Source organism: Leuresthes tenuis, unplaced genomic scaffold (genome assembly GCF_036924035.1).
Source record: "Leuresthes tenuis unplaced genomic scaffold, fLeuTen1.0.hap1 SCAF_6, whole genome shotgun sequence".
NCBI lineage: Eukaryota > Metazoa > Chordata > Actinopteri > Atheriniformes > Atherinopsidae > Leuresthes > Leuresthes tenuis.
Genome location: NW_027325360.1, coordinates 16,166,124 through 16,190,311, shown reverse-complemented (window position 1 = coordinate 16,190,311; position 24,188 = coordinate 16,166,124). Strand labels below are relative to the sequence as shown.

Here is a 24,188-nt window from a genome sequence, read left to right as displayed (position 1 = left end):
GTTTTATTCATTTTTAAAACCTCTCTTCATGATGATTGGCTGTGCCTGTTGTATATGATCGGTCTCTCATTATAAACTTTTTTGTTTCTCTCCTCAGACCTGAAGAAGTCATTTGAACAGGAACCCCTGGGAAAGGAAGTGTCGTTGGAGCAGGAGGTCCTGTTACAGTGTCGCCCTCCGGAGGGCATTCCAGCTGCTGAGGTATGTGCAGCGTTACTGTTAACCTCCACCTACAGCGAATGCAAACCAAGATTAGTAGAGCAGAACAAGGGAATGATTGTAGAGAGGCGACGACAGAATGAAGACAAACGAGGATAAAAAAGAAGAGAAATCGAAATCATCGAGTGGAAATGGCTTTGAAGTGCCACAGAAATGTCAGTTATTACAGATGTGACACTTTGAAATTGCATGGACCTTTGAATAAGATGGCAGAACAGAGTGGTTTGATTGGTGCATGGGCTTTTGCATGCCTTCTTGGCACATGTTAGATAATTTTTCTCCACCTTTTTTGCAGCATTATACTTAAACAAAGACTGATGAGACTTAATGTTACAAAAAAACAAAGAAAAACACACCCAATCTACACTGGGTCAGCCTAAATGTCCATTTGATAATTAGGTAAATGGCTCAAATGATGATTTGAACCTAATCACAGTAATTCAATTTGTTTGTGTTGAGCCAATTCACAACAAATGTAATCTCAGAGCACTTCCAATCATAATAGTAGCAAAATTAGGATATGTAACTTTAATTCGCCCAAGGGCAATGTTTGATAGATGAACTGAATGAAGATCAGTGCAACTCGCTCTCTTGCCAATTTTTTTTCTTAAAAATGTTCTCAGAAATATTTGAAAAACAAGGCATTGCTCACATTATGCAACAACCCATGTGTTGTATTGTCACATGTTTTATTGCCAGAATCCTGTTTTGACAGACAAGCGCATGAAAGTGCTGCTACTCTGATCCAAAGATCCAGAGTTTAAATTTAGACTTAAATGTCCCCAGAGAGCCAATTTGAGCACAACTTACATGAAGAAATGCCAGTTACTGCAGAGATTTAGCCTACATTCTTGTTATTTTACACCCCCTTTTTCTCACTTCCTTGGTGTACTTGAGCAAGTGTACTACTATTTATATTTTAGTGTTTTTTTATTATTAATTGTTTGTTTCACTGATGGGAATATTTTGCAGCATTGCTTTACACATGCAACTGAAAACTTTAGGAAAGTGAATGGAGTGCCTGAAAACAAAGTCTAACAAAACACACATTGCCGCTTAAGCAATTTGACCATTATCGTTTGCCATTTTAAGAGCGTCACTTATCTTGCTGAAGTTCTGAGATTGTAACACATGGATTTAAGGCGTATCCATTCAAATTCAAGTGGGCTGAACATACCCACACTAACCACCTCTGTGTAAGATAATATTCTATGCCTCAAGCACATTGTCGCATTGGCATTTCATTCACTCATCAAACCTGTCACATAGTAAGCATCCATTTTGGAAGGGCCACACGTGTCACCTCCACTCCCTGAGGGCGCTAACGACTGCAAAAGCATTTGCAATTCATATAGTTCTTCGCTTTCCTGGTTTCCTGGCTGTGTTCCCACCTGTGTGTATGAAAATACATAACTTAATTTAGTTGGTCACTGGGGAGGAGCAGCACAGCACTTTAAGAAGGCTGCAGTGTCGGATAAGGAGTCTCTGAATCAGGTTTCATTCCTTAGGGTTTGGTAGTCGTTTTCAATTGCACCTAAGTACACAGCTCTCCTGAGAGAGACGAGAAGAGATAAACTGAAGGAGGTGAGGAGGGGTACTCAGGCAGATAATGAGCATACAAAGTAAGGGAGAGTGTAGGCGAAAAGTGGAGATGAAGGTGGGGCAGGAACAGAAAGATACAAAAAGATGAGCTTTCACCTCTGCAGTATATCTCTTATTCTTCTTTTGAAGGAAATCAAGAAAGAACGCTTGTTGTAATTTTGGGTTAATTCGACAATGAGAAATGTACATGCAAACATCCGCTCTTTTTTCCTGTCATTATGTGTCTTTTTTTTTCCGTCACACACCCACGCTCACCCTCTCAATTCAGGCTCCTTCATCTCGGAGATGAGTCACAACACTAATGAGTCATTACTACACCTGCCTTATCTACATACCTTAGTGCATTTTCATTTTGACATCTGTTTGAACACAGCAGCTTTTTGGGGAAAGGCAAACTCCCAAATTTTAAGGGCACACACAAACACCCAGAAACTTCTAGCTTGGTGTTCAATTTGCCAGTCCTTTTTTCTCCTGTCATAATGGGATCTCAGGGAAATGGATTGGTCTGTCTCGCCTGTCTGCTGAAGCTGTTTAGAGGGATTTGGATTTAGAACCAGCTGATGTCCTCAGGGCGTAACCCTGACTTCTTTTTTTTATTTTTATTTTTTTTATCTCCTCTACATTTCTATTTTTATCTGTTCTTATATCTAATATTTTTGCCATCGCTTACTTATACATATGACCCAATATTTGTGGTGTTTTTTTTCTTTATTTGATGGACAGCCCTTGTTGTTGTTGTCCTGTGACCTCTTTCAAAATGTTCTAATATTAGTGGTCGTGGTTGCTGTGTCGACCAGTTGACGACCGCCGTAAAGGTGTCAATGCGATAGGGTCGTTGCCTTGATATGTGATACCTATATCTTAATGCCCAGCTGGCACATGGCTGTCAACATGCCACACTAAAGCCTTGACTCCCAAAACAAACACACTCAAAATTTGCATTCATACTTATAGAGCACATACTATATACATAGCAGCATAAGCACACACAGAAGTTTGCCCTCACACTACCACAAATACACGTGCAGATATGGCCACAAAGAAACGGACACAAACGCACCATAGCACAAAATGTGCAGAAAAGGACAGATTACCTAGTGATCTTTTTAACTGCTGCACAACTGCTAGACTTGAAAGGTCAGGGTCAAACCAATTCCACATTGCAAAGAAAATGCCTCTACATCTACACACCATTACTTCCTTTTTCACTCCCCACTGACTGTACAGTTTTTATGAACAATAAGTCTCCTCTGCATGTTTTTTTTTTCCTACTCCATCTTTCAATCTGAAGCTCCAGTGAGACACAATTTGAGGTATTGTGAAATCCTTGAGACACATCTAAATCTCTTCAGACTGTGATATAAAGCCTTTAAAAGCTGATGGAAAGCTATTGGATTCAGCGAGAAGAGTTCAGCAGTTCAACAGGAAAGTCTTCATGGATACAGTCTGTGGATTCCGAGACTTGAAACAGGTGCAGCAAAATATTTACTTTTAATGAAAAATGTTCCTACTCTGGTTTATTTGAGTTTTCTTTCTGGCCGTAGATATTCCAAATCAATCTACAAATCTAAGAGACTCCACTACAAGTCAGTAGCTGTGTGAAATTTGGATTTGAGCCGCAGTCAACCTGACTGTATATGCTCCTAACAAATGTCGTTAGGGCCATTAAGACACGGAGGGAGCAGAGTGACAGCACGAATGCATATATCTTCAAACTTAAAAGAGTCGGAGTGACCCCAAAGGCCAGGCAGAGCCGGTGGACTGCACATGGCAGGTGGAGTTATGGATTTGTGTGTGCGAGCCTGTCTGCGTCTGTCTCTGTGCCTGAGTGATTACCCCAGCTGCAGTGAAATAAACACATCAGTGTGTGGTGACAGGACCTCCACGTGTCCACATCCACGCACACACACACACGGACACACAAAGTCAGACAGTAACTAGATATGTTTATGGAGCCTGCTCAAGTTTCCGTCACATTCTCAACCACTCAATCCACACCCGAAATTAGTGCAAGTTATTCGGAGAAATAATGGCTCAAGATCAGCCTCCACATTGTCTGTCAGGGTGTAATGTTTTAATGCAGAAGATAGATCTGAAGTCAAGTCATTCCTTTCAGCGTTATGCACGTGGCATGTTTTTCGGAGGGGATTCTCCCCCTAAACATAACATTTGGATTCAAGCTTCAAAACAAGCCAGAACTGACCCTGCCTCAGTGTTCTTCAGCTCGACACACACACAGCTGGCATGTCCAAGGTTGCTGTTATAGCTCACAGTCAAAGAAGTTTTACCTTCAGGCATAACACACACACTTTCTAAGGAGTTAGCGGAAACATGTGTGTTTGTGTCAGGAGGCTGAGCTACTCACACACACTCACAAACATCCGGCTCCTAACCTCGCTTAGAGTGACCTTTTTTCTTTTTTCAGTTTTTTTTTTCTCCGAGTGACTGTCCACATTAAACATTGTGGAATAAGTCTAGACAAGTGTATTTGTGTAATTACCCCTCTGTGTGTGTGTGTGTGTGCGTGTGTGTGTATGGGCGTGACTCTGTGATGCAAATCATAGCAGACTTTTAAGTCAGAAGGCATCAGTGATGTGGTGAGGCCAGAATGCTAAGGGCTACCTTTTCCTCACACCCCATACAGTATGCTGTACACAGACGAGCACACAGTTGATTGTAGTCCTCGCTGTTAATGTGTCATATGATGACGTTTACTAGCAGAACCTATCTGGAGGTTATAACTCTGGTGGCGGTGGAGAGCTTTAAATGGACAGTGAAGGTGACAGTGTGAATTAAACTGTCTAACAAATAAGATATGCTCTCCTCCAGTTTCCAGAGCTAAAAGCAGATCTATTGAATTCCTTTGGCTTTACATTCTTTTCAAATCTCAATGTTCCTCTGTGCGTCAGAATACTTTTTCTTTTTTCAAATGCTGTCAAATAAACAATTTAAGTTCTAACACCATCTGAAATGTATTTAGCTTAAACATTCTGCCGGTTCCCGTGTCAAAATTTTTGTCAAAGGGCTTGAAGATGAAAGATGTCTCTTATCTAGAAAATTAATTTCTACCAAGCTTAAGATATGACGGATATCACGTCGTTCTGTATTTCTGAATAAATTGAATTGAACAAACCAGAGGGGATACCATTTGTGATCAAAGCAAGTGTTGAGTATTTCCAAAGGTTAGCAAAATGTTTTGACCTCCGCATCAGAAGAATTAAACTACCATTTTTGGGTGTTCCCTAGAAAAGCATGTGTGTGTGCGCCATGTGTGAATACATTTACGTGTGTCTGTGTGCGTGTTTTTCGTGCACAAAAAAAAACAATTTATGTAGTGCTGCTTCCCCAATAGATCCTTACCTTAATCCTCTTTGAGCTAGCATAGTAAGCCCCACGGCTCATCTCCCATCACATTTTACCTTGATCCTAAACCTCTGTCAGAAATCATCATCGTAATCCACAGATTAGTCAGCAATCTCTTTTTTTTTTTTTTATTCCGATTACCTTGGTGAATTATTGAAACGGTGTTAAGATTATTAGAATGCTATTGGGATGGTTTATCATTGCAGACTTATTTACAAATGGAACAGATGAGCAAGAGCTTCTTTTGTCCCGGTTTGGTCGGAAATGTATTGAGCTTTCAGTGATGAAATTGTTTATGATCATCATATAATCGTTCAATAAATTCCCTTTGAGACACCAACTGAGGAATGTAAGGACATGGTGCATTTAATTATAAAGTATGCTTTATCTATTAGAACCCTCCATTAAGTTTGAACCCCTGCAAGTCTTAAAACCACTTTGTACTTTCAGACACGAACTGACACAATTTTACACACACACACACACACAGTCTCTCTCTCTCTTTCTCTCTCTCTCTCTCTCTCTCTCTTTCTCTCTCTCTATCACTCACTCACACACACACAGAGAGAACTTAAAAAATACATATTACCAGAGTAAGCTGTGATTTTCAGGAGCCTTGGGAGACTGCTCGTCCAGCGATAGGCCATGTCAGTACATTCAGGCATTAGTCAGATCCCTCGCCACAGACAGCAGTCTGTGCATCATTGAGACTTTTTCCATTGCAAAACCTCGGCCTCCGTTTTTAGCCTTTCTCACTGTTTTTCTCTCTGTGTCTTTATACAGTCATAAAATCTTTGTATCTGTTAGTTGATCTCTCAGGTCACTCCCATTCAGTTCCAATCACTGCATCTGTCTAGACGGGGGACACTTGCATATATCTTCTTTGTTGCATGTTCTTCAGAGAAAATTCTTCCTTTAATTTGTTTGGCCTTTCTTTTTTGAGAGTACTTTCGCTGTCTGTAGACTGTATGTGACTCTTTGAAAGAAAGTACTAATCTTGTTTATCTGTTTTTTCTCCTGCAAGTTGGGAGTATTTTAGTTCTTACAGCACACTCTAGCTTAAAGTGTGTACAGTGCATGTGTCAATCAACTAGGCTGCTTTAAATAAACAATCAATCAAAACTCACCACAGAAACTTCTCATTATACAATTATGCTATATTTTGTTCCATAACTGACAACTCAAACTACATAATTTCCATCCTTCCTAAGAGAGGACAGGAAACATGCAGGCCAGTGATCATGTATGGTTTTAGTTCTCTGTGGTCTGAGGTTTAAGTCTATTTGAAAGTAGAACTTTGTTCTTTTGTCTGTGTGGAATGCAAAGGGTTGAGTGGGCGCTTGACTCTGAAGTATGTGGGGAGTGTATAATGACGGTGTTTGTGTAAATCCACATCTCCAGCCTCACCCAGCACATCCCCCAAATTAAGAGAACTTACTATTTTTCATTACCTGTTCAAAAGCTCTTGACATCACTTCTTTCGGAAGCTTTTATGTCTGTAGCATAGAATATACAGTATCTTAAATGTGCTGTTGTAGTAATGCTAATATGTAAGATTGTTTTTATATTAGTATTTTTGGCTGTTTTTAACGTCATGGGCTCAAACCTAAAGCACAACATCCCATATCAGTATTATATCAGTTGCTTTTTCTTTCTCTTTCACATTTCTCACACAAATTTGTTGACCTGTCTTGTGGATTTTTTTCTTACTCTATCTCTCTCTGTCACTCTGTCTCCCCATGCCCCCTGTCTTTCTTGACTTAGTCTGAGACAAAGCTGAGGATTGACGGTGACATGACAGCGTAGAGTGTACCACAGCCACCCGTGCTGCCCTTGGCAATCCTGACAGTGTTGTCAAGGATGAATGAACACAGTGTTTTGACACAGGGTGCAGCTTTGTCAAATAACAACACTCTGCTCTGTTCTGTGAAGTTTTATGAAATGCTGAATCTTGTAAGTCGTTTAGGTCCACAGAAAGCTTTCAGTTTGATGAACTTGCAACATGTATTAAAAGTTTCTGTGCATTTTCATTTATAGTATCTTAATTTTTGTAATGAAATAAGGATTCAATAAATAATTTGGCCCCTAAAGAAATAGCTCTTGGTCTGACTGCTGGGATGAGTTGTAAGATCATTTCATATCTTAACTATGTGAGAGACTGGGACACTAAATTCCTCATTTGAGACCAAGAATGAAAAAGTTTAATAAGCCCGGGCTTTGAATAATTGCTGTCATTTAATTGCTTTTCACTTACATCACTGTTCAGTTAAGTGATCTTCAGTTAGTTTCTAAAGGAGGCCGTTGTCGGTACTTTTTTAAAATAAATTTGACTGTTGGTTACAGAAGATTACAGAACTTCACAGAGACAGATTTAATGTACAGCTCTTAAAGAAAAAATGCTCCTAAAGCTCTTTTGGAAATCGTACAGAGAGGAAGTGCTGATTTTTTTCAATTTTTTTTTTTGTAAGAAATATCTGCTCAATGTATCTAATTTTCTCTCACAGATGTCATATTGACCAAAACAAGCTTTTTTTCCCCCCCAACACTACTTATTTTAATGTTTGCTATCAACATTAAAAAAAAAAAAATGTTAGTGAAAGGGAAATATTCTTTTGTTGATTATGTCCTCAATTTCCATGCAAATTATGGCTAGGATTAGTCAACATTTTAAGGTTTAATTTTTTAGTTTTTTTGTCATGGTTAAATCTTCTGAATAGAAATTCTTAATAAAGATTTTTGTGGTTGAGGTCAATTTTTTATTGGATTATGTTTTGCAGAACATCCCAGAATTAACTGAATTTCAGCTGGCCAATGCTTTAACCAGATTATTTACCACATGCCCATTTGGTTAACTGTTTACTTTAGACTTTACACTGTTGGAAGAAAAATGGAGCAATGCAAAGGAAGGTGTGTGTGTGTGGGGGGGGGGGGGGGGGGGGGGGGTCTATTTATTCAGCTGACCAGGCTAATTAAGCAAAGCTGATTTTGTTATTGGGTGGTTTTAATAACTCTGGAGAACTGGAGAGTCAATTAAAAAGGATTAGCACGCCCCCAATCAGCTCAGAGCCTCTTCATGCTTTAATGATTATGGAGTGTCATCAGCACTCCTCCACTGTACTGTGAATAAGCTTTGACATAAACACACACTGTGTGTTACAAAAGTACATAAAGGGTTAGCTTGTCCACTCGTGATGTGAATGTACGTGATACTGCGCATTGAGGCATCCATGCACAGTTGACATATCTTTAGATATTCACAAAATCTGGAGCCTTGTTTGATCATTACATGTCATTTATAAAATGTCATTTATAAAATGCATTTAGCATAGAATAATGAAAAATAGCATTACTGAAATTTGAATGGATCCCTTTATTTTTATGAAGGAATGATGAATGGCCCGGATGTGCAGCAGCTCCAGAATCTGCTTAATTTTCCTTAAGACATTTTTCTTTCAACTGGGAGGTTGAGTTTCTCAAAAAGTTTTCTTCTAAAGCTTAGAAATTTGCATCCCTGTGCCTTTCCTTGAAAAGACTGTGCTCGAGCTAACTGAGGTCTGTGATCTTGGTAAACGTTATACCGGAGATCACTTGACATGCACAAACTCCTCCTGTGATAATTATTTCCCTCTCCTTCTGTTTATCGTTTGTTGCCACCATTTGTGATGTTCAAGTACTTAGTAAACTACATCACTCTCCAGAGAAATAAAGGAAGCAGCAGAGACACACATACTGACAGCTGCAACAATTTTACCACATATACCCATAACCACAGGAGGTTGTTTTAGAATTCAACAACCTGTCAATCATTTCAACAATGACTCATAACAACAACCAAACAAGTTAGTCATTAGGAACACATTGTCTTTAATGACTTAATCCTGAGAATCACATTTCCTATTATTGTCAGTAAAGGATAAATTTGATAGATATAAAAGTTTAAGTAAGTTATTAAATATGAGTGTAAAAAGAATCTGTATTAGAATAATCACTTGAATTTCATTCAATGAAATTATCTACGAAGACACGAAAAAAAATAAATAGATGAGTACACTATTGAACTCTATTTGGTGCAAAATTCCTCTGACAAACATTGTCTCGTGACATGCTGGGCTTGCAGATCAGTCGAGAACCAAATGTACAGCAAACAATATCAGAACAGGGGCGAGAACAAGTTTAATCTTTTCATATCCTAACTTCCATTTCCTCTATCAAAAGTTGAAAGTGTTTCCTTTTGGAAATTTCTCCCTGGTTGATGTTTGAGGTGTCGATTCTGATTCCAGCTGTTACTAGGTTAGCATCTGTTTGGGGAAATGTTCCCTCGATATGTCTGAGTGGATTTGGATGTTTTTCGTCTTGCCTCGTCTTCTAAAAATTTGAGCCCAGGGTCTCATTTTAGAACTTTCCACGCCCCTAACACCCCAAGCCATCGTCTCTGTATTTTCTCCATAGTCCCCTCTGTTTCCACTGCTGCTTCCACAGTCTCAATGCATTCGCCGGCCCTTCCGACTCTGAGTGGTTTTCTCTTTACTCAGTTTGTCTTTTGATTTATTCATTTATTTCCTGGTTTCCTTCTTCATTGATATGTGGTTCTCCAATTCAGTAAACAATGACTTGCATGTTTTGTGGATAGTTGTACACCAAGTCACATCTCTTAGAGTTGTGATAGACTTGAAACCTCCAGATGTGGTTAAAATTGTATCTTAATAACAAGCAGCACCAGCTGGTGATATCAAAATTACATATGTAGGGGAAAAGTCTACTTTTACTTAAGGCAGCCAGCATAGTCCCGCTGCTGACACAATGAGGAAATTACTTTTCTCCCACAGGTCCAAGTTTAGACTCATCGTACTCCCTTCTGATGTTGTTTTCGTACTTACCTACTCTGTCATCCCCAAACTCTCTGCCCACATCAGCTTATTTCTCCCCAGAGACTCCCAGTTCATGCTCATAAAGACCAGGTATTATGTTTATTGGGTGCACATTTTCAGTGATATCTAATTAAGTTATCTAATTAAGCTTCTCTAGAGTCCCATTCCAGTTGTAAAATTCCTGAAAATCATATATTTTCAAGTTTTTGCGACAAAAAAACCCTCATTTCAACCCCCCACGTCTTCCTTTTCCAGTGGAGATCTATAAATAAGCCAGTATGGTCTTGCCCATGTCTGCACCCACTACTTCTGACAAAATGCAAAGTTTCCTCCAACTGTGCAAAACTGCGTTTACTGTGCTCATATTGTTAAGACCAAATAGCAAAAGAGCTGCTAAATCTAACTTACTGAGTGCAAGATTCACAGGTTTTTCCCAGTGGCACCTGCTTGTTGTCACTTCATTTGCAGTGAGACACAGGCAAAGCTACCCCACCTCACTGACTGTGGCAAAGCAGCCTCTGCCCAGGGCAGAGTCAGGAAGACCAGCGAGTCAGCATGAGCCCTGCTGGCTGAAGTATGGGAATTGGTAACAAGAGTGGACAGAAAGATTAACACAGTAGAAAACAAACTTACTGGTTGACCAACATGCTATCTTGTATTTGTGGTGTATGGTGTTGTCTTGTGGTGTCTCCCGTAGAAATGGTTGAAACAGCGCCAGTCTTTATAAAACCCGCTGTTTTTTGATCAAATTTGCTTCACTAATGCCGGTCCACTAAAAGATTGTGAAACATGACCGTTCTTGTATTTTGGTGAAAACAGAAATGTCTCCAAATTAACTGAATAGTTACACTCTGTTACACATATTTAAGCATCTTTGAGTAAAGCTTGTTGAATCTGATTTAATGCAACCACAGCCATGATACGTACAAATTTGGGCTGCTATCTTCACAACAAGAGCAAAACAGGCTGGTTGCTTTTAATTTCATTGGTTTCTCACAACATGCAGATTAGGTGAAGAGCCCCACCCTGCAATTCATGCTTGGGTTCTACAAAGTTCTACACAGAAGATTCAGGATGTTTAACCTCACCTGACTGTAGGTGGTTCTCTGCAGATTCAAAGAAGAAATCCTCAGCCATGGTGTTGATGGCTGATTTAGCTCTTTTTGTGTGTTAATGACACATGGAAAACACTTTATTAACTGACATGTTAAAACCCCAAATCAGATCAATGTTCATCATTTGCACATTGATCATCAACACATGGTTGAAAAGTATCAGTACAAATCTGCTTTAAATAAGATTCATCGATGAAATCTTTCTTTCTCTTTTTTCTTTTAACAAGACCAGATCTGTGTTTGTGGAAAAAAGATTTTTTTTTTGTCAAGTCTTTATGTCACAGTCCTCTAAGTCAGCTAATGGACTATGAATGTCTTCCACATTAGTGGCACTGCGGCAAATCATGCTTAAACATTCTTTTGTGACCACCTTCATGCTTCTTGAACTTCTACTTCCATGTCACTGGTTTTCTTCTCTGCTTCTTTTACTTTCTGCACATTTTCTTTCCCATTTACTCACCATTTACCTCCACCTTGTCTTCAAAGTGCAGCCCATCAATCAATCTTCACACAGTGGTAGTCCCTGGATGTAATGCCAGCTTCCTCTTCTTTGGGAGATGGGTAGGGGAGGTTAGCTGTGGTTGGTATTACTGTTGGATTTTACATGTTCGCACACACACACACATCTCATGTTTTGACACGGGATTATAGTGTAAGTTATCACCCTCACCAACATGTCCTTGTCTTTTGATGATTTTTCTCTTCTCTCTCCCCTCTGCATTTCTCCCAACTTTTACTTCCCTGCCCTTGTTTTCCCAGGTGTGAGGTCGAATAGATTACCCAACTATTTCCTCATCCAACTAGTCTTTCCACACACTTTTTTACCGTCTCAGCACCTTGTCTCTCAGCTAACCCTCATATTTCTCTCACTAATTGTTGACATTGTATGGAAATTCCAAATTGCTCCTTCTCCCTCAGTCTTTCTTACTTCCTCATTATATTTTCATTTGTCCTATTCATTCCTTTCCAATCACTCTTTCCACAAGCTTCCTCTTTCCCATCCTCCTTTGCTTCCTCTCCCTATTTGGTGACATTGTCTGCTTAGTTTTAATGGATCACCTGCAGATATCTACTCCCTGTTTCCACATCCTCCTCCACCATAATCACTGCCTTCCAAGCTCTCTATCTTTCCCTCCTTCACCGTTGCTGTGGAAATACCTTTTCTTTATCCGGCCCTCTCTTGAGATTGTTCCCCATCCATCTTTCCCCTCTCTCTGTCTCTCTCTACTCTTGAATGTTGACATGATGGGGTGAGTCTAATAGATCACTGTGAAGCAGCTGCACCTGTGTTAAATCTCAGAGGTAACACAGAGTGCGTGTGTGCGTGTGTGTGTGTTCGCTTGAGTGTGTATGCACTCTTGAGAAGCCGATGCAAGCTTTCTGTTCAGCACATCTGTGACCTCCTTTGGTGCTGAGCAACTTCCTTTTGTCTCTTCTCTCCTTCACCTGCTCTTTACCTCTCTCCCTTTGTCCTCTCTTTTACCCTAATTTGTAAGCTTACGATGCTGAGGAATAGTCATTAGTGTACTTTCTTTACAGTTTTCAGTGATGCACGATGTCAGCAATTTTCATGTGTGTAGGATGTTAAAAGACAAGTTTTGTGGTATAAAAAGATTCAAGAACACAAAAGTCATGGCTAAGTAACAAAATATACATGTATCATATGTGCAAGTCATGCATCATTCAGTGTACCAAGGTGCAGTGGAGCAGTAGGTTATAAATAGGCCTCTGTGGGCCCAGCACTGTCCGAACGTGTGTCCTCGCATGTCCCAATTCTGTCTGTGTGGGACACCTTGGAGAGCGTGCTGTAAGTTCTTTCTTTCTGCTGCACTTTGGGAATTTGGTTTCCTGTATATGTACTTCTTCCTCAACTATATTGTAATTTCTAGTGGTCCAAGAGCATTTACTGAGTCCGTTTTCTATTTACGTACAAGACCTTGGAGAATAAGTTGAACTGGCCGACACATTGATTTTTTTTTTTGTTTTAATCTTCCACACTTTAGTAGTTTACATACTGCATACGCTGATCTCAAGACACACTATAGAGGGTGCTCTCTTAAACTTTACATTGCCTTAAATCATAGAAAAAGCGCACTAAGTCCCAATTCTGTGCTGCATTCTCTGCTTTTTTTTCAAAGACAATTTAAAATATATATATGTGTGTTATTATTTCTAATCCGCATATTAGCTGCCTTTATTTGGTAATCTGTATCTGTCTTCTGCTTATAGTGTCGGCACAAAACTACACAGATTAATCTTGTTCTTTTTGATATTTGAACAGATAAAAGCGCTGAAACATTGTGAAAAATGAACAAGTCTTACTCTGAACAACATTTCATTAAAGGTGTCTTTTAGAGCTTCACTGTGCAATGACTGTTGATGGCGACCCAGTTATGTCAGTGCGGTTAATTGGGTCTTTATGTCACTCGCCTGGATCTAGTTAATTAAGCTATCAGAGTCTCTGAAATCCCAAGCAGACATTCACACACTGACTCCAACACACATACCTAGCACACTTCTTTTTCTCATATCCAATATACTGAATGTGTACACTTGAATAGTGACCTTATGTTAACCTGCACAATCTGCCCAGTCTGGCCAGTCCCATCATGTATTATATTGTTGTGGTGTCGGTGGCTGTAGTAAATTCCCCACTGAAGCAGTGGGCAGCAGGATTGTCCTAATCACCTCCCAAGTGTGGAGAATATACAGACAGAAACACCAGGACATATGGCCAATTAAGACAGTGAAGGGAAATTTCACAGATATATTTTAGCTTTTGGTGAGCATACATCACATAAACAGTAAAATTCAGTAGCGCGGCTACTGTTAACAACTTTTTAGCTTAGTAGTTTATCGATTTCTTTTGGCTGTTTGTGGTATAGTTGTCTGAGACATTAGATATGTCTTTTAACATTTATTCTTATCTAGTCATGTCAGTTTGCCACATGTTTGTGTAAGAGATGTCATTATTTTCTGGCTTATGTTCTTGCTGTAAATTGTGTTCAATTATCAAGCAAGTTGCTGTTGTTTTGAACTCGAATGGCGACTGTTTGCCCATTACGCCACTTGTTAGATGTTCCTACTTTACACTTAAACATATAAGGTGATTTTTCTCACTGATTTTTCTCACTGCATTTAACAGTGGTTAGGATACAAAGGCAAATGGACTTCAGAGGAAGGTAATTAGGTAAGTGCAGTTAGATAAAGAGCATCTTACTGTGATAAATGTTGGGAAGTTGTGTAGATCTTACAGAGAATTAGCCCAGAGGTTCTGTTGGCACCAAAATGAGGGTATTTGTATTTGTTAAAAATGCTGCCAGCTGGCAAGTATGCTGTACCAATGGCAATAAGTGAAATGAACAGGAATAGAGTCATTGCAGTTTGAAGGATGGGGGGAGGGGGGATTTGTTTCAACTTGCTTTTCCAAATCAATAGTTGCTACTTTTACAGTCACAAATTAAAGTATTTAAGTGGTAAGCTTTGAAAATTCACACATAAGCTGATACTTTACTTTCCGTGGAACAGGCTTTTTTGTGTAGACGGATGTAGTAGAGGTGCAGCACTCTGAGTTTGGGAGTTGAAGTCTTACATCATGAAAATAATGCAAGTTGGGGGTTATGTACTATATACTGTATAGCCCAAGAAGCATCAGTATTTAGTCTGAGCACCTTTATTTTTTTAACACAGCCTGGACATATTTAAACAAATTTTTCTGGTAATTTCTTTAAGTAGTCTTCAGGAATAGTTCTTCAGGCTTCTTGAAGGACATTCCAAAGCTCTTCTATGGATGTCGGCTTCCTTTTGTTCCATTCTTTGTCCCACACTACTTCAATAATATTGAGTTGTGGGCTCTGGAGAGGATTCATTCCTCCATAAGACCTGAAAATCACTGATTTTCAGTCCAGTTCTTCTGTCATTTGGCATACCACAACCTTTTATTCCTTTTTCTCTTCCTTAAGGATGGCTTCTTGACAGCCACTCATCCATGGAGACCATTTCTGATGATGCTTCAGTGAACAGTAGATGGGTCACCTGAGGGGTCAGATGCATCTATCCGATCGTGTGTCATTTCTTAAGGACATGCGTTTCAGATATTGTTCAGGTCATTTTTAGGCCTTCCACTTCTTTTGTACTCCATTTATCCAGTTTTCTCTCATATTTTTAAAGACAAACTGCATACCATACTGATATATGCCATCATTTTGTTGGCCCAAAAGTCCTTTTTTTATGCCTGTCAAGCTGTGCTATTTTGGGATTTTTTTATGCTTCAATGCTGGATAATATATTCATACAATTGCATTTTATACTGAATTTGCATATATGTATTTTATTGAGGATTAATCTTTGTGTTTAACTTGTCTGAGTGTTACAATCCTCTTGTTGTCTGAAACATCAATATAGTTTTGTTCATCTTATCGCAATTAACTAATTGTTTTGTCTAATATCAACACACATATTCTCACATAAACTTTGCCATATTCAAGTGCGCTGTTGGATTAAATTTCTATTAGCTTTCCTCAATTGAGTTTGAAGATTGTTGATTAGCCAGTAATGGCCTTTGTTACTGTGCTAATGAATAGCTTGATTACTATTCTACTTAGCTACACATCAGGACGTGGGTGGTGTGTGCGCGGCGGGGGGTGGGGGGGTGTCTGTGTGGCATCTGTTGGTATTATCGTCAGATAAACACACACAGACAGTTATGGCCAATTGTCTGGGTTTGTGTCAAGAAAGCTGATGGCAGCAGGGGAGAAAGATAAATGGTCTTCTATGCCAACACACATCTCTCATTCTGTCTTTCTCTTCTACCCATTACTCCAAATGTGTCTGTGCGTCCTGATGTTCCCACCTGCACTTGGTTTCTCCCTCCTGTTAAATTTATCTTGCCGCTACCTTTTTTTGTCTTCTTCCAACCTCCTCTCCTATGCTATATCTTTGTTTTTTCTTTTCTTCATTGTCTTCTTTCTTTTCTTTCTTGTTTATTCATCTCTCCTGTGGTATATTTTCTGCTGATTGGACTGACTGGGTTGGCACGAGGTATTTTGTTTATGTGTGACTGGTTGGGGGTGGGGGTCTTTGTTAATATGTCCTCGTGAGCATACGGCCAAGTGTGAGTGTTTGATAATGGAAACAAGCAAAGCAATTACAGTGATGGCTGTATATACGCAAGTCAGAGCCAATAATAATGAGTGGGGAACATCTGGCTGTGACGTGTTTATATACGTGTGTATGTAAATGTGTGTGCTGGCAGGAGATTGAGTGATATAGGACATTGAGATGGCTGAACCAGAGTATTCTTCTCTGAAGATGAACATAAACATCTCTGTAAACCTACAGTATGCATAGGGCATTATGGTAAACCATATTTCCTCTAGCTCACAGAGGAGCTTAACAAGGTAGTATGCAAAACTGTGCGTGTAAAGCTTGTTAGTGGATTCACCTCTGGTCAGGAGATAGTTGGGAAATCAAGATGAAAAAAAAAATTCCATGAAAGGTCTCAAGAAAGGAAGCAGGCATACAAACATCCCTGAGCTAAGTGAGTCACCACAAGGTTTCTACACAGAACCATTTGTAACGTCACAGCTTGAGACACATTTTAGAAAAACACACATTTGGCAGGTGATTGAAAGAACCCTCCAAATGAAACCTTCCCAACATATTTTCAGCTCCATTTTAGACATCTTGTCATAGGACTTATTTGACTTATCTATGGACTTAGCTAGTGTTAATGCAAACTAACAACACAAAAGGTGAATAGTGTTTGCAAAGTTCAACTTTGATTAGGACAGAAATTGAGGCCATCTGTCAGCAGAGTAACATATTAGACAGCAGCTTCCCTCAAAAGGGCTGTTCCAAAGTGCAGTCAGAAAAAAAAAGCTCTAGTCTTCATTAGTTTAGTTTCAAACATGGATGTACCCCGCCTCTCACTCAAAGACAGCTGGGATAGGCTTCAACCCCACCCCCCCACCCCCACTCACCCACTTAGACACCAACTTAAAGAGTATAAGGTTAAACTCTAACTCAAATGTTGTGCTCTTAATTTCAGTTTCATCAACATTAGCATATTTTCAGGTTGATTCAAACTAATGAAGCTAGAATTAAAACTTTCTTTCTTTCAAGTCATGAATATGCATCTTTCCCTTGTTTATAATGTTTAACACACTGTGTCTCTGCTTTCTGGATCAGTTGGTGGGGGTTGGGATTATTAAAACATGGAAACACCCACACGTGGGTAGATTAATCACAATGAGAGCTCTTTAACCCACTCATCTGTGGTCTTATAAGGATCCAGATAATATAGCTAATCAAGGGGATAATCCTCAGTGACGAACATGCATATTAACACTTCAGTTAGCCATGTTCACACACAGCCACTCGCACATACACATGCTGAACGGTTTGATTTCTGCGATTTGATTGCAGAATTAGATTTTGTTGTAATTGGTCCATTTTGTGTTTCGTCACACTGCTTGTGTGCAGCTGCTGCTATTTTGAAATATAAATGTTGGGATTCAGCATCACATTCCACCCTGTATCTCTGAACTGTTATCAACTCCCATATGAGACTCTTTGTGGTGGCTGTACAAAGCAAGTCATATTTTAGCATTTGTTATAGATATTCTTTGCTCTGTTATCTTCCTTCATGTGCTCTGGCCTGCCATTTGTTTTGCCGTTGCAAGATTGATGCCGTTTCTCATGGTAACACTGTGAGACTATGATGTTCCTTCTCTGAATAGCAGATATGCCTCAAAGCTTTGCTGTTCAAAACATTTTCTGTTGCTCTCCACTGTAACAAAAGAGAATATACTATGCATCTTTATATCTTGGCTTGCTTTTATCATACGTAGCATTTGACTGCGTTTTTGTTCCACTGCCAGTAGAGAGACACATCTCAATAAATAAAACCTTTTATCCTCGCTTGATTTGTCCTAAAGTAAGAAAACAGATGGGAGTATTTATATATTTGAATTTATCACTCCGCACAAGACAAGACATGTAGGAACATGTATCACTTCCAGTAATCGTGTTATTGCGAACTATGGAATCTGCTTTTATCTATCATTAAGCGGCAGGAGGTTTGAAATATTTCTGTCGAACTTCTTGTTAATCACTGGTCAAGCAGAGAGAAAACACGAGAAAAAGGAGTGTGTAACTGATTGGACAAAACCCTTTTTGATTTATTTTTCTACAGAAAAAGAATGGACTCTTGTTGAACTTTCTTATTGCCTTTTAATTCTGTTACGGTTGAAACAGAGGATGTGCATGTGCTAGTGTGTCAAAGCTTTTTTAATGTATGTGTGTGTTATGCAATCATACCCCACAAACATTAGACACACTTCTGACAGCTTCATGGCATTTTCCATTCCTACGCCATAGGACCAAAACTATAGTTTGAGTTTCTTTTTTCTTCTCCTTTTTTTTTTTTTATCATTTCTTTTTTATATCCTGTGTGAGCGTTTTTGTATAAGGGTGTAGGTTTGTCAGTGTGTCTTGGGGTGTTTGGGTAAAGCAAGAGAGACGGGTGATGAGAGGCTGAGAGTTAAAATAACAAATACCCACTCTCCCTTGGGGTTGGCATGATCCAATCAGCCGACATCCGCCAATCACACACACACACACACACACACTAACACCAGCTGTGGCTAATGATGCAGGAAAAATGGTAGTATTGCCACCACATGTGGTCTCTTTGTCTGAAAGCTCCTGAGCACACTTCAGTCTCACAGGCTTGAACCTTCAGAAGTCATCAAAGACAGCTATTTTCAGTGCATCATCACACGAGAGCCCACAGTGTATTTAACCTTAATGGGTTGCAAAGTTGATTTCCTGTATATGTTGTGTTGTTATTGCTTGATTCCCAAGGTCAGTAGCTGATATTTTCTTTTTTTACTCAGGCAAACACGTGTGTGTATAGCATGAGTTTTAGCATTGCAGTGAAACTGGGAAACAAAAGTTTTTCCCAAACTAAGTTCAAATCATTTAAGGAAGGTAAATTTGATCAAGCTCATTGGGTTTCCAGACTGATAACCAGGTAGTCATACTCAGTTTTTGGATTAGATTAACTAAAAGGGAATTAGATGTTTAAGACATGTGGTGACTTGTCACAGCTTCTTTCCCTTTTTTTTCCATTTCAGTTCCTATAAGTTTTTTAAATGCATCAAATATTTTAGCAGCTTCAACACAAGCAGTTTGGCTAAAGAAGAAAGAAAACTGGTTGTCTTTTGGTTGGAATTTTTCATAATCTTACATCTGTTGTTGCAAAACATTGTATTCTTGTTCCAGCAGAGGGTTTAACAGCTCCTCTATGGGTGTGCATTATCCCAATGTGCAGGTAAACAAACAGTCATTTCTCTCTGGAGATTGAGATACTATGAACCACTGAAATTGATACCTTTTCTTTCATTGACTTATTTTGTCAGTTTTCTGTTTGGCTTTGCGATCTTCTGTTTTTTTACCACAAACTGTCCATCCTTGAAAGTGCTCTGTCACACACACATGCATGCACATGTCAGCGTGAACACACACACATAAAATCAGAGAATGATGCTTGATGAGATATTATTAAGACGACCTTAAAAAAAGCCCAAACTTATCCTCACCTCACCATCACAATGTGTATTTGTCCTCAAAACATGACAAACATGCTTGTTCTGCTTTCATTCAGGCATAGATATTTATCCATCTCAGCCATTGAACTTTCCAGTTTTCTCCAGAAGTTTACTCTTTGTCCTGATGTTAGAGGAAATAAGCATTATTGCAAAATTTGAATAGGCTTTAGAGATTATTTTAATGTTACAACGAATGAAACATTTTATTGACTTTACGAAGACTTCAGCTTGTGAGACATAAGACATAAAGACATAATACTTAAATAAAGGTGCTGTATATACTAAATTCATTTTCACTTGTCTGTGTAATTCATAACCAGATAAGAAACTATGAGGGTACAACACATTGAATGTATTTCATTCAAGTTTTTATTTCAACAAAGACTCTTTCATTGTTCAGTGTGATCCCAGCTGATGCTATTTAACAATCAAAAATAGGAGACCCAATAGTGTTCTCATTTTTAATTGACAACATGATATGCATTGCATTTCCTTTTGCTTGTGAGTGAGGAAAAGTTGTGATAAAGCCATTTTTACTTTATATGAATGTTTCTATTTGTTAGGCTTTTGCTTTTCACTCTATAAAGGTTCAGCTTAATAGATTCTGAAAGGTCACACGGCATCTCAGTTCAGATTGAGAATTCAGACCTACAGTGAGCCCCATGGCCAAAGAGTTCTTCCAGACCTCTAAAGATCAGAGAGAGAAGCAGGTGGAATAACTGAGGGGGAAGAATGACTGCCAACACTAAGCAGGCAGTAAACTGAGGAATAACACTGAGTTTCCTCCTTTCTGCGTCTGAGATTTCCATTTCCAAATGTGAGGGGAGGAGGAAATTAAACGACGTGAATTGAACAACACAGCTTGAGCATTTATATGCCTGCCATAAAGTCTGGATGGGCTGAATTTATGAGAGTTTGGACCAGTAAATACAGCATTCAGGATAGACTCATAAATAGAATAGTTCACTCCTGTTCTACCCTTCACCCAAAGCACCTTGTGAAAGCATATGTGCAGGACATTTTCCTTTTCTGTACGCCACCATGGGGATCTATACTGTGAAAGGTCCATTATATATGTATGATGTCTCTGAACCGATGCCTAATTAACTGGTTTCTTCAGGTACTACCACTCATGCTACCCCTTAAAACACATTCATTATTACAATTATCTTATTATTTGGTATTGTCATCAGGAGATGTATGTGATAGTTATATAAGTTATGCATCAAACTTGTATACAGAGAATTCTTACAGTCACTTATCCTTAAGATTGTTATATACTAAAAATATAAAGATGGCTGGTCCTGGTTCTGACTACTAAACCATGAAAAAAAAAAAAGATATAAGTTATTCCATTCCTTTTATTTGTTATCCGGAGAGGCTAAACAAAAAAAAATACAAATACAAAACATGGCATTCTTTCATCTTAGCCGCTTTATTGTCAGAAATATTACATTTACTCTTGTAAAACCGTCTTTATGTTTTTTCACTGTCTCTATCTTATAAGGCTTGTCTCTCAGGATGGATTAATTCTGAGAGCAGTATTATAACTTGATCTCATAATTCCCCTCAGCTGGCAATATTTAATGTCGTCACAAAAAAGCAACATCATGAATAATTCTTCGTCTGTTTCAGGATGTTTTATTTTCCATGGCAGCAACAAATCTGCCCACCATAAAAATCAGTCAATATTAAAGCTCAATGTTTCCGGCTCTTTTGTCTTGATGTAGGAAAACCTTTATAATGACCTTTTTGTTCTCTCTCTCTCTCTCTCTCTCTCTCTCTCTCTCTCTCTCTCTCTCTCTCTCTCTCTCTCTCTCTCTCACACTCACACTCTCACTCACTCCTAGGTGGAGTGGTTAAAGAATGAAGAGATAATTGACCCGGCAGAGGACAGAAACTTCTACATCACCATTGACCACAACCTGATCATCAAGCAGGCGCGTCTGTCTGACACTGCCAACTACACGTGTGTGGCTAAGAACATAGTGGCCAAAAGACGAAGCACTACAGCGACGGTCATTGTCTATGGTAAGTCTGTGCACTTGTGCTGCTATGGGTTTTATGATTGGCACATCAGCATAGTGTCAAAAAACACTCATGGACACAGATAAGAAAACGAGACCAACGTGACATTACCCATATGACATCTTTTTTAAATCTACCTGCAGCTACCCAACAGTGTCTGACACCGGCCCCATCTGTCACATGAAATTAGTTCTGCTGTCATGCCAAAGCACACCTTTTTCTCTTTTTTTTTTTCCCCAATTGGCTTTATATTCTCACATCACCCGTGACTTCGACCACTTAAACTCAGCCACCCGCCCCCAATCAAGCCTTCAGTTTTAAATTAGAACACTTGGGCTTTCCAAATGTTTGTGCTTTCAGCCAAGAGTCCCAGCTCTGAATGAATTGTGCAGCATATGGCATGGTAACAGCTGTGGAAAAACAACAGAAACCAAAATAACTTTGCATATTTCAGATCAGTTCTGTTGTCGGTTTGGTTTTGAGGCAAAGCTCTTTGGTTGCTGTTTGCTGTGAAGGAAAAGCTTGTTGAAGGAAGGAAGGAAGATGCCTTACATTCGACTGTTTTTTTTTTTAACAAACGCTGATCTGACATGAGACTATAGGAAACATTTTGAGGAGGAAAAATATAGATCAAATCACTCACATACCACACTGTCAAATACATACACACATAGTGTTTTTCTCAGATTTAACACTGACTGTATTCGCTAGCAGGAGTGTTTCAATCAAAATAGCTGAGCATGTGTGTCTGTTCGATATAGACAGCAAGAGATGGAGTGGTTTGACACTGATGTATCCTCACAGAAATAGATTGTTCAATCTGTGGTTCAATCTTCTCAGCTCCACAAGGGCCCGGCTGACACTGTTGACAAGAAGAAATAATAGTAGAAAAAACACAGAAACATGAGGGGGGGAAAAAAGAAGCAGCGGGGAGAAGGTGAGGAGAGAAGCGTGCAAGAAGCAGTTGAGAAATCTGAAGAAAATAGATGACAAAAAATTTTTGGTTACTGTCTATCCGATGAGTCATTTTTGCGGAAAATTGAGAACGGAGTGGGCACTGCCCACAAGACCGGGACAGGGTTGTCAAGATGGTGCCTCAACCGGCTGTAATTCTCCAGATGCATTTTTATTTTCTTCAGGATGTCCCGGTGAGTCATTCGAGCTTAATTTCCAGAACATTCTCTTCCTGGCTGTGTCATCTGTCCGTAACTTTTGTCAACACTTTCCTGGCACATCTTTTTTTTTTCCCTTAAAGACCATAAGGTAATACAAAATAAAGAAGAAAAGTTGAAGTTTAAATGTGACAGGATGCAGGAAAGAGAGGTACATACCAAATGGATAAAGTAAAAACAGAGGAAAATGAGAAATAGGTAAAAATGCTACTTTGATTTTTGAGGATTCACAGGGCCGAGATTCTGATTATTTTGAAATACAAAATTTGTTTAAGAGGTTTATCAGCGGCTTCATGGCTTGTGTTTAAACTCGTGTTTAGTGGGTTCTCTAACTACATGTGTTTGTGAGTGTCAGAACACGTTTTTGATTTCTTGAAGGAGTCACACAAGACATGTGGGTTCAAGGTATTTCATGACTTTGTGCCTTTTGATTGGCTTATTCAGGATTATGATGTATAAGGGATATTTGTGTGATATTTGTGTTGTTTTAGAGCTTAGATTGCTAAAAACCTGTTCTTCATAACAGCATCAAGGCCAGGAGATTTATTAATAGTTTCAATGATTGATCATCAACCATCTCATGATATACTTTACAGGAATCTACAAAGTTTCACTCGCTGAAATTTGAAGGATTAAGATATTGTATCTGTAAATTAGATGCTTATTTTTTCAGCGGTACACATGGTAAGATACATGGCTTAAACTATTTATGATATTGTGACTCCAAGAGGAGTAATTTGATCATTTAAGTGACTGATATCTGTTGCGGCAGTAAATGGTGGCTGGTCGACATGGACAGAGTGGTCCCCGTGTAACAGTCGCTGTGGACGAGGCTTCCAGAAACGAACCAGGAGCTGCACTAACCCCGCCCCTCTCAATGGAGGCCTGCCCTGTGATGGACAGGCCATACAAAAACTGCCTTGTACAACACTGTGCACTGGTAATTCTATTGTATTCTCTTTGATTTGATTCTGTATTGTGCTACCTGGAATCCTTTACTCTATCCACACTGTAATTCACTTTACTTTATTGTATACCCACAAATGTCTTCCTGCTCTGTATTTGGCATTTTCTGGTTCCAACTTCTTTCCTTCCAAAAGTATACTTTTCCAAGCCAATTTGGAACACAATTGAAGCCCTTATCTTTTGTAACTTGTCTCATATTTTATTTTCCTTTTCTTTTTTTTTTTCACTTTGTGTTTCTCAATC

At 39.1% G+C, this 24,188-nt stretch overlaps 1 protein-coding gene across 3 annotated transcripts in view; it reads left to right on the top strand.

The window, feature by feature from the left end:
• The window catches only part of LOC140309819 (netrin receptor UNC5C-like), a 184,125-nt gene that overhangs the window by 120,195 nt on the left and 39,742 nt on the right, over window positions 1–24,188 (top strand). For all 3 annotated transcript variants that reach the window (XM_072387836.1, XM_072387835.1, XM_072387837.1), the window contains exons 4-6: window positions 98–201; window positions 21,630–21,810; window positions 23,752–23,919. In XM_072387836.1, the coding sequence (XP_072243937.1) occupies window positions 98–201; window positions 21,630–21,810; window positions 23,752–23,919 (453 nt within the window). The remainder of the gene's footprint in view (window positions 1–97; window positions 202–21,629; window positions 21,811–23,751; window positions 23,920–24,188) is intronic.